Source organism: Hyperoodon ampullatus, assembly GCF_949752795.1.
Source record: "Hyperoodon ampullatus genome assembly, chromosome: X".
Classification (NCBI taxonomy): Eukaryota; Metazoa; Chordata; class Mammalia; order Artiodactyla; family Ziphiidae; genus Hyperoodon; species Hyperoodon ampullatus.
Genome location: NC_136913.1, coordinates 114,526,154 through 114,540,748, shown reverse-complemented (window position 1 = coordinate 114,540,748; position 14,595 = coordinate 114,526,154). Strand labels below are relative to the sequence as shown.

Below are 14,595 nucleotides of genomic sequence, written 5' to 3'. Positions count from 1 at the left end.
ATCTTTGAAACTTGAGGAAGGAGTCAGTGACTCGGTTTCGGATCACACCTCTGCCACAGACGGTTCATGTGACCCCAGGCAAGCCCCTATCTTTTATCTCTGGGCTCTGCTGTTCTCGTTGTAAAGTGATTGCACCAAATGACCTCCGAGGGGCCTGCCGGCCCCGCTACTCTGTGCGAAACATGGGTCTGTGGCCTTCACCTGTGGGTGCTGCCATCAGTACCCGTCACGAGGGGTTCGCTTTCACCAGATGGGCCGGTTTACGCACACAGAACCTGGTTCTCCCCCATCTGGAGAGCAGCTCCCCACTGTGACTAGAAGATGGTCCCACCCCTTCTCAGAAAAATAGGGCTCCATCTGGCCCAAGATGCTGCTTGGAAAGTGCCATTTCAAAAGAGTTTCTAGGGAATTCCTTGGCGGTCCAGTGGTTAGGACTCTGTGCATTCACTGCCGTGGACCGGGTTCAATCCCTGGTAGGGGAACTAAGATCCCGCAAGCCGTGTGGCGAGGCCTAAATAAATAGAGTTTCTACTCTGTCAAAAATTGTGGGATGTCTGTGCTTTCACCAACCAAAATGGAACCAGTGCGATACTCAGTTGTAAACTGGAGGAGCAGCCTGTGACTGGGCAGCGGCTGAGGAGGGCACCACTGCTTCCAGAGAAGGTCCTCTTTTGCCTTAGAGGGGAAACATGGCTACCCAGTCTCTTATCTACACCCTGAAAAATGACCCTTTGATGCACAGAACATCTAGAACTCTTGTAGGCTTTTCCCACTAACAGAACCTTCAAAATCATTCTTTCTGCTCCAGCACAATCTTTCTGTCTTTGGTGCCCCGTCCTGTACTCACTCCAGCGAGACATGGGATTCTTTTTTTTTTCTTTTTTTTGCGGTACGCGGGCCTCTCACTGTTGTGGCCTCTCCCGTTGCAGAGCACAGGCTCCGGACGTGCAGGCTCAGCGGCCATGGCTCACGGGCCCAGCCGCTCCGCGACATGTGGGATCTTCCCGGACCGGGGCATGAACCCGCGTCCCCTGCATCGGCAGGCGGACTCTCAACCACTGCGCCACCAGGGAAGCCCAGGGGATTCTTTTTTGAGGTAGAGAGGTCGGGTGGGGAATTAGTGAGTTCGTTTTCCGTTTCCAGTGTTATCATTGTGAGGAAACCAGGCTGTGCCTGGTGTGTATCTAATGCTCATTTCCACACACATGCAGCACAGCCGCGTTATCCAGTAATTGTGACTCTTGCAGCCTAAATACCTGCAGAAAAAGAAGCACTCCCAGGGGAAAGGAGGCACGACCCTGCCAGCCCTGAAAATTCTGAATGGCTCCCAGTCTTCCCAGTTTACATGGTAAACGAGGTCTGTTTTCCCCACAGAAGCCAGGGTTTGCGCTTCGTCTCTCTCAGCACCTTACAACAATATTAGAGCTCATTAACATCAACCCAGGACACGAGAAGGGCAGCCTTCATCGAGGGGGAAACTTTTCCCTTGTGCTGTTCTGGAAAATAGCACGATGCTGAGAGCAGGCATTTATCTCCACCAGTTCTCCTCTAACGATTTCTCCAAAGCACACCCGAGATGCCGGCTCAGAATGACCTTAAATGCTATTTGTTGACGGCCTACCATCTGCAAAAGGCCTGTTACTTGAGTCCCTGTCTTTGGGGAAGTCCCTAGAGCAAGGATCCCGAGGGGGTCCAGATTTCTCACAATCTGGAGATGGCACGGGAGTCAGCTCTCTGGTTTCCTCATCTGTGCAGTGGGTAGTGGGGGGCCCCAGCTCTGCTGTGCTCACGTCCCATCGCTCTGAGGGGCTCGCAGAAACCATGGACCCAGCCCCTCCTTTCACATCCTGGCATATCCACCCCCCTCCTCCTGAAACTTCCTGCTCCGGCCAGGCCAGTTGTGCCCTTGGCCTGTAGCTCCTTAGGCTGTGCTCAGTGCCCAGGTCCAAGTGGGGATGTACAACCCAGAGAGAGCACCCAAGCTGCAGGCTCAGATACACCTGGCCAAAGACCAAATAGGGCACCATCAGCCAGGGCAGAGGGCAGGAGTCTGGGCTCAGGAGTCACACGGACCTGACAGACAGTCATTAGCCAGCTTTGTGATTTTAGGAGGACTGAATAACATCTTTTAGCTGAATACCCTAATCTGTACAGCAACAACAGTTATAACAATGACAACAATAGTAACTAACATTTGTGCAGTGCTGGGTTCCAAGCTCGGTTCCAAGAACTTTATATATATATCACCCATTTTATCTTCACTGACACCCACGACAAGAGATACCAAGGATGCTTATCTGAAGAGCAAGGCATCAGCCATGGTGGTCCCAGGGGAGGCATTTAGACATTTGTCCCGACTTCCTCCTGTCCCCTGGGGGGTGAAGTTTACCCCTTTTCACCTCTGCCCGCTCTTTCGGAGGCAGGAAGAAAACCAACCCCTCTCCCTGGCTGCCCCAGATGCCAACCCTCAGGGGATGACAATTTGCCCCGGGGGATGCCACATGGAAACACTCAGGAAGCTGAGAAATACCATGTGGGGAGGGAGAAGGCAGGAAGCCTGAGTTTGTTAATCGGTGGCAGAGCTGGTCTCCATGGGACATGGATAGATCGCACCCCTTCACACTGAAAGGGTTTTCCTCTAAAAGTTCTTTCCACCTCAGAACCACACTGAGTATTAATGATCCGAGACTCACAGAGTAATTTTAGAAGGCAAAAAATTTCAGGGGGCAGTGTAAGCTGCAAAACTTTTCATGCTGCCAAGCGGTTTCATGGACTCTGGGTGAAGTCTGGTAACTTACGGGTCATAAAGCTTGGAATTTCACATCTTGTTAAAAATCTCAGCTTTCTCCCTGTTTGCAAAAGTCCTTAGATTTATGTACTTTGGAGCCTACTGGGCTTTGGGAAGGAGGAGAGCTAGATTTCCTTTCAAAAGAAGTAAATATCACCAGGACTTATTGTGTGAAGAGTTCCATGTTGGGTTTGAATTTACAGACATAAGAAATCTTCTTTTCTTCCCTTTCACCAAATAAGAAACCATCATTTTCCTGCCTTGTAAAAGAAAGAAAAGAAGAATGGCATAGAAAAACATCCTTCTGTTTAAGGAAAGCCCATTTGTGCTTCATTGAATGTTCCCTCACAATACACACAGGCTAACCTTCAGTTAACCAGAGGGGGAAAAACAATTAATTAAGGCATTGATTAAGGTGTTATTTTACATACACAGAACTGCTCCCTTGGGTGAGGTGTGAAGAATAGCAGAAAACTCCCTGCAAGGAGAACTGGATGGCTTATTTGAGGGCTGTGAGAACTTCAGCCTTTTCCGAGTTGGTTTTATGTCCAGTAGATGCTTTTCCTGGAATGCCTGCGTACCACTAAGGACTCTAAGTCAACCCATTCAAAGAGTCAGTGGAAGTCGTGGCTGTCCTATAGATCAGAGGGCTCCCAAGGATTGGTCCTTTTCCCCACCTCTCCTGGGTTGCCTGGGGGAGCCTGGCCTAGTTGTGAGCATCAGCTTGAGGGAGAAAAAGAGAGAAATTCAGCATCCAGATCATTTAGGTCTTCCTAGTGTTGTGAAGACAATCAAGTGATTGTAAGTAACCCACTTTACGTGACTGTAAGGGCTCACTCTTCTCACTAGACCGAACATGACTACTAAGCCACAGACTGTTTTGACAAATGTACCAAAGAAAACACATCTAAATGAGCATCCACCCACTTCAAAGTTGTCCCCTCTTCAAGTCCCACACTTCTTTTTAAAAAAAAAATTTTAAGGCCATGAGAATTCACTGTTCTTTTTAAAATTAATTAGTTTGTTTTGGCTGCGTTGGGTCTTCATTGCTGCATGTGGGCTTTCTCTAGCTGTGGCAAGCAGGGGCTACTCTTCATTGCGGTGTGCGGGCTTCTCATTGAGGTGGCTTCTTTTGTTGCGGAGCATGGGCTGTAGGTGCACGGGCCTTAGTAGTTGTGGCACACGGGCTCAGTAGTTGTGGCGCACGGGCTTGGTTGCTCTGCGGCATGTGGGATCTTCAGACCAGGGCTCGAACCCGTGTCCCCTGCATTGGCAGGTGGATTCTTAACCACTGCGCCACCAGGGAAGTCCCAAGTTCCACACTTCTTTTATGAGGCTGCTGCCACTGCTGATCACAGCATTTACGGGACTCCTCTTTGGGGACTGCTGGTATATGAGTCACACAAGAAAAGCAGTTAAAATGGCAACCCTAGGGCTTGGGGGATTCAATCCCATCAGAGGCATATTTGCCTTTGAATCATTTAACTATACTTTCGTTTCATCTGTGTTCATATATTAATGTTGTTTGATCTGCAAGCCATCCTCCTTGCTTTGACCGAGTCGTTTACATGCAATGGGAGGACCCGTGCAGTTGGTTTAGACATCATTAACCAAGGAAGGAGACCAGACCTTCGGCATTAATGACCCAACGTCATGTACAGCCCCCCTCCCAAGTCTACTTAGGACCACCAACCACAGTTCTTATTTCTGTACCACTCGTCATTACTCCAAGAATAAGATGTGCAAAGGCTGAACTTTAAAAATAAAACACAAAACTAAGCTACAGGTATACCAAAATGTTCAGTCCTATTGATTTGGGCTAAGAATTTGTTTCCTTTCTTAAATTAACTTTTTATTGATCACTCCTATGACCTTAACTTGTATAGTTTTTCTGGTCTTCTTCCATAAAAAAATGGCTTTAATATTTATTTCCACTTCGAGTGGTGCAGGAAAAACCTTATTGTGGCCTTTTGTGAACCAGTGGCCTTAAAGGAAAGTAAATGTTTCCAGCATAATCCTCATAACTTTGCTCAAGCCAAGTTCTCTGGGCTTTCCCTGGACAGCAATGGGCATCCTTAGGCTTGTTTTGTCATGCTTTTTCCTCTTGGGGTCACTTGTCCATACTCTGGGCACCCCTGGGATCTCTGAGGGACTTTTGATATCTGAAACCACATGCTTAGGACAGTGGTTCTCATACTCGAGCACACGTCCATCAGAATTTCCCAGAGGACTTGTTAAAACAGATTGCTAGGCTCCAGCCCCTGAGTTTCTGCTTCAGTGGGTAGACCCAAGAATGTGCATTTCTAACAATTTATGAAGTGATACTGATGCTGCTTGATTCTGGGGCCACAATTTGAGAACCACTTCCTTAGCTTGTTCTTAGGAGCAGAAGTCCTGGGTTTGTGTCCCAGCAGTAGGATGGGAAGAATCCAGGTTCTAGAGTCAAAGAGAAACTGGTTCATGTCTGAGCATCCCTACTTTAACTTGTGACACTGGGTCAAATCATATCTGTTAGTCTCAGCTTCTTCATTCTCAAAATGGGAATAATAATATCTGATTCACAGTATTGTTGGGAGTTAATGTGTAAATGCCAGGCACGAAGGCTCCCAGCTCCTGGCTATGCAGTTGGTGTAAGGAAATGTCTGCTCTCAGCAGCCAGATGCTTCCCCTTCTTGAGGCTTAGTGGGCTCTTCCAGGCACGGTTTATTGTGCCATCCTAGGTAATTAACTGACACAAAGACAGGAGCTACTAAAAATACAGGCCTTCAGCCCAGGAATATTCCTTGCAGTTAGGTTGATTCCCAAGAGCTACTGGCAATTTGTGACTTGTGGGCAAATCTTTGCCTCTCAGGGTCTTGATTTCTTCACCTGTAAAGTGAAGACTTTGATTTAGATGATTTGCCATCTCAAAGGTTTCTTCTTGCTCTGCCAAGTCTCGAATTCTGTGACTTAGAACTCAGGTACTTATTTCAGAATAATCTCTTTCAATGAAAATGAAAACTGTATGGTTCTTGTTTTTATCCATTTACTTACTCTTAATATCCTTAAACTTCCCAGCCTTCTTTAACATTGGGCTACTACACAGAAAGTCAGGGACAATTGCTAAATATAACTAGATCTCCTTCATAGCTAAAGCTCCTTAAAATGTTCCGGCACAGGTGTAAAATGGTATATCTGTTATTTAATACTGACATCTAGTGGTTTTTCCTTATCAAAGAAAATGATAGGCATTTTCCCATTAGCTCGTGGTAAGCTCTGCTGCTTCTGCCACAGCCATTCATTCAACAATCTTTTATTAGTCACTTATTTTATGTCAAACATTGTGCCAGGCCCAGAGGAGCTTATGTTGATAAATGCTACTCAGTCCCTACCCTTCCAGAGCTCATAGTCCAATGGGTGAAGCAGACAAATCACTAAACTATCACAGCCCATGGTGATAAATGCTACAATAGGAGAATACCAGCACAGCTGGGACAGAGGAATACCAGGGCAGTTAACTCTGCCCAGGAAGGTCAAGGAAAGTGGAAGAGGCAATCTTCGAGTTGAGTCTTGGAGGTTTCCAGGTAACCTACAAAGGACAGATCGAAACCCTTCCAAAGAGTAGGCACTCCATATACAAAGGAAAAGGGCCCATAGGATCTTTGCCTGGGACCAATTTGGAATATTAAGATTACATTTGCATACTTGGAATGTAGAGTATAGAGCAGGGTTTCTCAACCTTGGCACTACTGATAATTAGTCAATAGTCTGCATTGTAGGCTGTTTAGCAGCATCCCTAGACTCAACCCACTAGATGCCAGTAGCACCTGACCCCCAGTTGTGACAACCAAAATGTCTCCAGATATTTCCAAAGGTCCTAGAGTCAGCGAAGGGAAGTGGAGGGGGGGATGCAAAATTACTCATGGTTGAGAAAGACTTGTGTAGAGGGAGCTTGATAGAGATAAGGCTGGAGAGAAAGAAAGGTTGTTGCCAGGTCCCACAAGGCTGTGTCTGGCATGCGGAAGAGCTTGAACTTCATGTCATAACTGATAGGGAGCCATTAAGAGGTCTTAACTAGGGAGTGGTAGGTCAGATGCGTGCCATATGGGGGTGTGGAATGGATGTGAGGCTGGAGACAAGGAGGTGGCCAGGACGCTGATGCAGTAATTGAGTAGAGACGTGATGAGTGCCTGACTCCAGGCAGTGGTAAAAGGATGGATTTGTGAGCTCTTAAGAACTAGAATCAGCAGGACTTAGGGAAAATTCAGATGTTGGAGGTAAGCGAGATAGAGAAGTCAAAGACGGCCTCCAGGTTTCTTGCTTGGACAGCTCTTTCTTTGGTTGCTGTTTTTCCACAATTGCTTACCAATGACACGTAAAAGCTGGCCTAGACTTGTAGAGGGTGGCAAACCTTTCACTGTGTCCTGCCTGTCGAGAAACCATGGGCATACAAAGGCACCAAACATTGGTCTTTATATCAACTCGGGTAACTGAGGGAGAGTCATGACTGTAAAGATGTGACACCTGGTCATCTTAATGAAATGACATGGTTGGTCACAAGATATTCCTGTCCGATCACTACTAACTGAAACAGGCTGAGTGTGATTTTTCTGTGGCTGAGCTTGGCTCACTCATTTAAAATTAAATCAGACCATTCAGCAGCACCCTTCGGGTTTATGTCAACTCGAAGGGAGATTTCCAGCAGCTACCAAAGATCTGCTCTCACCTGCATCTTGTTCTGTTTCAATCAATGCCTGGATCCAGGCATTGCCAGAAGAAAATAAGAAGATACGGTGAAGATATTGGGGGATGTGATCAGAATCCAGATGCGTTTTGACAGACTTAGACTTCCTCTACCAAGAAGAAGTTAAACAGGGCCACAAACAAACTGCATCGGTTCTGGACAAAGGAGATTGGGTTTCCAAATGGCCTGTGTGTAAAAGAATGCAAGAAGGTCGTTGACAGTGTGTCAGTGCTGTGGCGCATCTGCCAGAAAGACTGATGTGATGTGAGGCCACGTGAAGAGAAATGGTGTCAAGAATGAGGGCGGAGATAGACTGTCCCTACTTGTTCCTTGTCAGACTGTGCCTAGAGGGCATGTTCCAATAAAGTGGAATATGTTCAGAGGCAAAAAAAGGATAGTGAGGGGACCTGAGGCAGTGGAGAGAACAGTTGAAAACCATATTTAGCATGAAGAAAAGAAACCTCGGGGTACTGGAATGCTGTCTTCAAATACCTGAAGCCACACTTGTGGAATTAAAAACCGATCCTAAGTAAGTCCTCAAGGTCTGAAACTACCACGTTTTGCTGACAACTCCACATCTGAAGCCCAGATCACTGTCTGAGGCTCTATGTGTCCATTCAGCCAGAGACCTGGGAGGCCTCCTTACCCCTCCTCCTCTCTCTCCCCTATATTCATTTTGTCACTAAGTCTTGTTACTTTGACCTCCTAAATCTCTCTAGTCTGCTCCCTCTTCTTCTGTCTTGTTTTCTATAGTAACCTCAACTCATTTCCCCAATTCCACACACCATATACAGTGATCTTTCTAAAACGCAGACCTCATCATGTTACTCCCTTGCCTAAAACCCTTTAAAAAGGCCTCCCTGTTGCCTTCAGAAGTCTAATTTTTTTCTTTTTCCTTTTTGGCCATGCCACGTGGCTTGCGGGATCTTAGTTCCCTGACCAGGGATTGAGCCCAGGCCCTCAGCAGTGAAAGCGTGGAGTCCTAACCACCAGACCACCAGGGAATTCCCAGAAATCTAACTTCTTTCATGTGGCGTCTGAGGCTTTCCATGACCCGGTCCGTAACTACCTCTCCATCCTCCATTCCGGCCACTGGCCCGTAATTCCCAGTAAGATGTTTCCTGTGCCCTTCCTCCACACACAGCAGGCTAGTTTATGCCTCTGTGCCTTTGCTCATGCTGACCTTTCTGCCTCATACTCCATTCTGCTCTTTTTGCCTCATCTGATTCTTCCTTGTTTTTCAAAATAAAGCTACAGAAACTCTTCCTCTATCATTAGGCTAGGCTGAGAATCACTGCAAGGTGCTTTCTTTGTGCCTTGTCCCTGCTGCAGTCATTAATAGCACATTAGAATGGAATGCTCTGCTAGGGGCACCGAGTCTTAGCCCTCTAGGCATCCCCAGGGTCTCTCTCAGTGCCAGGCACACAGGTGCTTGAACAGAACTGAGTGCTGGAAGAATGCCACCCATGTTTCTGTGCCTATCTGCCTGTCCACTCACTGTGCCATTGGCTTGGGCTTTCATATCCTCAGTTGCTCTGGGTGGGGAGACGGCTTCTCTGACGTTTCCCTGACAACTCTTCACTCAGAATAATGAGCATCCTCGATCCTTTGCCCAACAAAACCTTCCAGGGGTTATTCTCACCTGCCTTCCCGCCTCCAACACACTATGCCATTTGGGAGGCCACTGGACAGTCTTGGAGACCCACCCTTCAGTGGATCTTCCTTTTCATCCCTGGGATCTTTTTCCAAGCAGCATCAAGTGTTTCCAGTTGAGGCAGTCTGGCACCCCGGGCCTATTTTCCCTGGAAGAAAGGGGGCTGCTGGCAATCACTGACTCTCCAGAGCTATTGGCATCTGAGTGGAGGGCAGCTCTCGTCACTAGCACGTGTGCGTGCATGCGTGTAGGCGCCTCTAATTTCTCTGCTGCTGTGATAATCCCTACAGTGTGGAGACCGAGGCTGTGCACCTTGGACGGCTCTCCTCTCATAACGGCACTAGGAGCCCTTCATCTGGGAGGAGTCGCGCATCCATAACATGAGAGCGTCTGTGAATGTCTGCCTCTGCCTTCCTGTGCTGCCTCTTTCTCTCTCTCTCCACATGGGGATGGTGCTTTGGTCCAGACACTAACCCTGCTGGTTGCGATCTGTCTACTCTGAAGGACAAGGGAGAGATTTTAGGTAGGAGAGCCGCAGGCTTGCACAGGGGTGCACTCCAGAATTTACCAGAAGATGTCACTGTAGGCTTAAACCGGTAAAACAGAGGACTGTCAGCTGAGCATGAAGGTGACTCCATCATGGGGGTTTAAAACACCCATTTATAATGCATGCCTGGAAAAGCTGGTTGAAAGACTAATCCAAATGTGTCACTGCACTTCATAAATTTCTTTTTTTTTCCCAAATAATCAGACTAATTGCCACAAAGCTATGGCCTCAGGCCTAGCATAAAGGCTTGATAAATCCGTACTGAAGGAATGAATGAATGAATACCAAAGCTAGGAGTGGAAGGGCAGAGCCCATGGGAACAGCAGTCACCTTTGTTGGTCAAGGAGGCTACTGGGGAACAAAAGCTGCTACTCGTTAGCAGGGGGTCTCTACAGAGATGAATTTGAGTGGCACCAGCAAAGTCAGGTCCCAGGAAAAGGACTGAGAGAGGTGAAGGTCGTCTTGGCCCCCTCTCCGGCCTCACTCCCCAATGCTTCTCTTGTGCCCCATGCTTGTTTATTCCAGAAAATCATAGAAGGTGATTTTTTAAATTTTCTATGATTTTTGCCAGACATTTAGATTCTCCAGAGTTTTTAATATAATGAGGCATGACCTTCCCAGTTCCAAACTCTTTCCCCCCTCTTCCTGAGATTGTTCATTAAAGAAGTAATTAAAGGAGTTACGGCTGAAATGGACAAGATGAGAGTTGCAGAAGAATGCCTAAAGCCCCTGCCCCGGAAAACCTAGTTTAAACAGAAATACAAACAACCGATTGCAATTCAGTATCAAAAGTGTTTTCACAAAGGTTCAAGTGTGGAAGTGACACTGAGGAAGAGGTGATGGCTGGCAGCAAGGAGTGGGATACATTTTCTCAGAGGAGAGATAGTAGTTGGACTGGAACTCGAAGGATGCCTAGAATTTTTCAGTTAAAGAAGGAAGGCCACGCCAGGCAGAGGAAACACCACGCACAGAACAGAGGCACACGGGATATAGATCCCAGGGTGCCTATTGCTCAAAGCCCAAGATTTAGGAGGAGAGTCTGCTCAGAGGATATCAGGCACCAGACTCAGAGAACCACCATCCCTCAGATGGGAATGAATAAACTTCAGAGAAGCTGCAAGCTATTCCCCAGGTTTCTTTTCAGAAACTAAATGTTAATATTCAGAGTTTATTGTTGTCTTCCTTCCACGATAGGCCGGCTCATCCACGACCTCGTCCTTTATCCACTGAACCTGAGTGGAAGCTCATTTATTATGAAAGCACAACTGCTGAGTTGTTTTTCCCCGATCACATCATAAGCCAGGATGCTTCTGGGGTGTGTGGGGGGGTGTGCGTGCACGTGTGTGTGTGCACCTGCTATGTATGGGTGTGTGTGGGTGTGTGGTTTAAATGTTTCCTAGTCTGCTCTTTGAGCAAAGAACTTGATCAGTTTGCAGCTTTAAATTGAAGACAGCCACACAGCAAAGCCTCCACACATGCTGACATCTGGGTGTCCTTTCTGTGGGTAAAGAAAAGGGGCATTTTGGAGCTGATAGAGTTAACTTGCCTCTGCTGGAATATTAGCATGTGAGCAAAGGCTGAAACCAAGGTAGTAGCTTATATATATGCCATTGGCAGCTACCATGTCTATTTCAGTCAGTGACTAACCACAATGTCCATTTCTGGAGTCCCCCAGGCTGCGCTGGCTGCGTATCTCCACATTCCACTGCCATCACGTAGGAGCCATGATGTTATGACAACAGCCAGAATCAAAAGCATCATATCACACACTCTTTCAATGAAGTTTTGTTCTTTAATAAGATATCCCGATTAGGCTAGATATTAGAAAAATGCTTTTGTGTATTTAGTAAGAAAGATTAGAACTTGAGCTCACTTGTCAACCTCGTATCACTTCAGTAAAATCACGTGTTTCCACTGAGTCTCCGTCTCACGATCAGTTAATGGGGGTTTGGGGGTGGGGAGTATGAAATAAATGAGGTCATTGGGAGGACTTCGTCATTGGTTGGAGAGAGAGAAAAGCAGGGAAAGGAGGGGAGGGGAGTGGAGTTTCCGCCGATGTAGTGCTTTAGCTGCAGTACCAGCGAATTGGGTGAAAAATGAGCTCTCTGGACAGGCTAGTGGGACTCAGGGGACGATAGCACAGTTCACAGGACAACTGCCACCAGATCGCCATCATTTCCCTTTTGCCTTCCTTCCTGACCAGTGAACATCACATATGCCATGCACCTCCCTGACTCCACTTATGTCACCCGAATCCCTGACCATTGGCCTTTGTGCTTTGTCCATAGGAACTTCCACTACATCACCATCCTCCGCGACCCAGTGTCCCGGTACCTGAGTGAGTGGAGGCATGTCCAGAGAGGGGCGACATGGAAAGCGTCCCTGCATGTCTGCGATGGAAGGCCCCCAACCTCCGAAGAGCTGCCCAGCTGCTACACTGGAGATGACTGGTCTGGCTGCCCCCTGAAAGAGTTCATGGACTGTCCCTATAACCTAGCGAACAACCGCCAGGTGCGCATGCTTTCTGACCTGACCCTCGTCGGCTGCTACAACCTGTCGGTCATGCCCGAAAAGCAGAGGAACAAGGTCCTCCTGGAAAGCGCCAAATCGAATCTGAAGCACATGGCGTTCTTCGGCCTCACCGAGTTTCAGCGGAAGACCCAGTATCTGTTTGAGAAAACCTTCAACATGAACTTTATTTCGCCGTTTACCCAATATAACACCACTAGGGCCTCTAGCGTAGAGATCAATGAGGAAATCCAAAAGCGTATTGAGGGACTGAATTTTCTGGATATGGAATTGTACAGCTATGCAAAAGATCTCTTTTTGCAAAGGTATCAGTTTATGAGGCAGAAAGAGCATCAGGAAGCTAGGCGGAAGCGTCAGGAACAACGCAAATTTCTGAAGGGAAGGTTCCTTCAGACCCATTTCCAGAGCCAGAGTCAGGGCCAGAGCCAGAATCCGAGTCAGAATCCGAGTCCGACCCCAAACCTAAATGCCAATCAGAATGTGACTCAGAATCTGATTCCGAATCTGATTCAGAATCTGACTCAGAGCTCGGGTCAGAATCCGAGCCCGAAGGAGAACCGGGAAAGCCAGAAGCAGAACCCTGGCCAAGAGCAGAGCGATGGCAACACCAGCAATGGCACCCATGACTACATAGGCAGTGTAGAGAAATGGCGCTAAATGGCTCCCAAAGGCTTTTGCACACTTCTCCCAAAGCGCCAGTCAAAATAGGGCAAGTCTTCAAACATGAGAGTGTCCAAACACATCCTGCTTCCTTAAGTTTGGAAGTTAAAAAAGTTAAGATGTTGCCTTTACAGTTGCCTTTCAATTCAGTGTTCTACTGTGCGTGGGTAAAACAAATTTCAATATGTAATTAAATTGTCTTTTTTGGGGGGGGTGGGCGGTTCATGGGGAATTTATAAAATCCAAAAGGCAAACCAGACTCATCAGAAATTGCTGTTTAGATATTTTCAGAAGTTCTTAAATTAGTCATAGAGACAAAATGAAAACATAAAATGTGGCCGTTTAACTTATAGCTAAGAAATGGACTTTACATTATTCATGATACACTGTTGAAACCCAGTCTTGGAAGCAAACATTTTTTTCCAGGAGTAATCATGAATATAACACAAAAGAAACTAAAATTAAACACGAAACTGTTCATTTTCTTCTGATTTTAACAATGAATCTATTTAAAAAGAATAAGAACTGATGGTAGAGTTTACCAAACTGTAGAAAATGAAAAACTTCTCTCCCAAACATGGGTAGTTTTATGTAAAAATATTGGCTTTCGAGTAGAACGAGACTCATATCTTGTTATTTCAGAGACATTTAAAATTTTAAACTTTTTCTGCCTTCTACTATTTAAAGGTTTTAAACAGGGTGTATCTCATTAAATAAAACACTTTTTCCAAATGGAGTACCAATGCAAAGATCTAATTTCCAGATGATTTCTGGGCACTGTAATTTCAACAATTCTGGACTCTTTTTGGCACTGCTTCTCATTCATTTTAAAGCTTCTCCGAGTTGTGCTCATTCCAAACTAACCCGTTTTAGAATCTTTTTTCATCATCTAAATGGTGTGTTGCTGAATTCATTGTGATAATATAATCCTGGATTAAAGTCAGGACTTTCTTTCTGTAGAATTGTCTTATCAATGTTTGTGTAGTGAGGTCCTTATCAAGAAACTCTTGAACAGGATAATGTGTCTTAAAATATTGCTCAAGTTATTATTCTTGATCAGATAGAATTAAACCTGAATGTGAATAAATTGTTATTTACTTTTTGTGCATTTTTATTGTAATGTTTCCAGTTGGGCTGGCTATTTTCTAGCCCATTAGTTCTTTTTCGCTTTGACAGAGTATAGACAATTACAAGAGAAAAAACAAGGGTAGAAGAAGCACTAGGATAGTCAGCATTATTCAGTAACACCAAAAGCTTTACCTCCATACTTTGGGTGAACCGTGTACCAGGTTTTGTTTTGAGAAAACAAAAGGCAGGAGTGTTCTGCATTGAGGTTAAACATCGGAAGCATATGGATTGAAGAAAGTGATTTGGTATTGGAAGTCTGTGCAGAAATACTTTTAGGGTATCAACTGTGAATTGCGCAGGGCAAAAAGAAGGATGTAACCCACCGTGCAAGCAGGCATCCTGATTCTGGGTAGTTTCCATTTTACGGGTTTTGCTATCCTTTCGTAAGGACTTATGCTAAGCCCCTGGCTGTCAATCAAAAAGGCAACTGGAAGTGGCATTTATGTTTTCACGAGGGACATGCTTAGAAGTGTGACCATAAAGTCACATCTTGTACAATCTGCTCATTTGCATGATCTAGTTTCATCTGTAATAATAAGGCCACAAGCTGGACAAGAAGCTGAGTT

General features: G+C 46.1%; 1 protein-coding gene across 3 annotated transcripts in view; it reads left to right on the top strand.

Moving 5' to 3' along the window:
• The window catches only part of HS6ST2 (heparan sulfate 6-O-sulfotransferase 2), a gene marked incomplete at both ends in the record, with an annotated part of 281,173 nt that extends 268,275 nt beyond the window's left edge, over positions 1–12,898 (top strand). For all 3 annotated transcript variants that reach the window (XM_079727295.1, XM_079727294.1, XM_079727293.1), the window contains one exon: positions 12,001–12,898. In XM_079727295.1, the coding sequence (XP_079583421.1) occupies positions 12,001–12,898 (898 nt within the window). The remainder of the gene's footprint in view (positions 1–12,000) is intronic.
• Between the last annotated feature and the right edge of the window lie 1,697 nt (positions 12,899–14,595).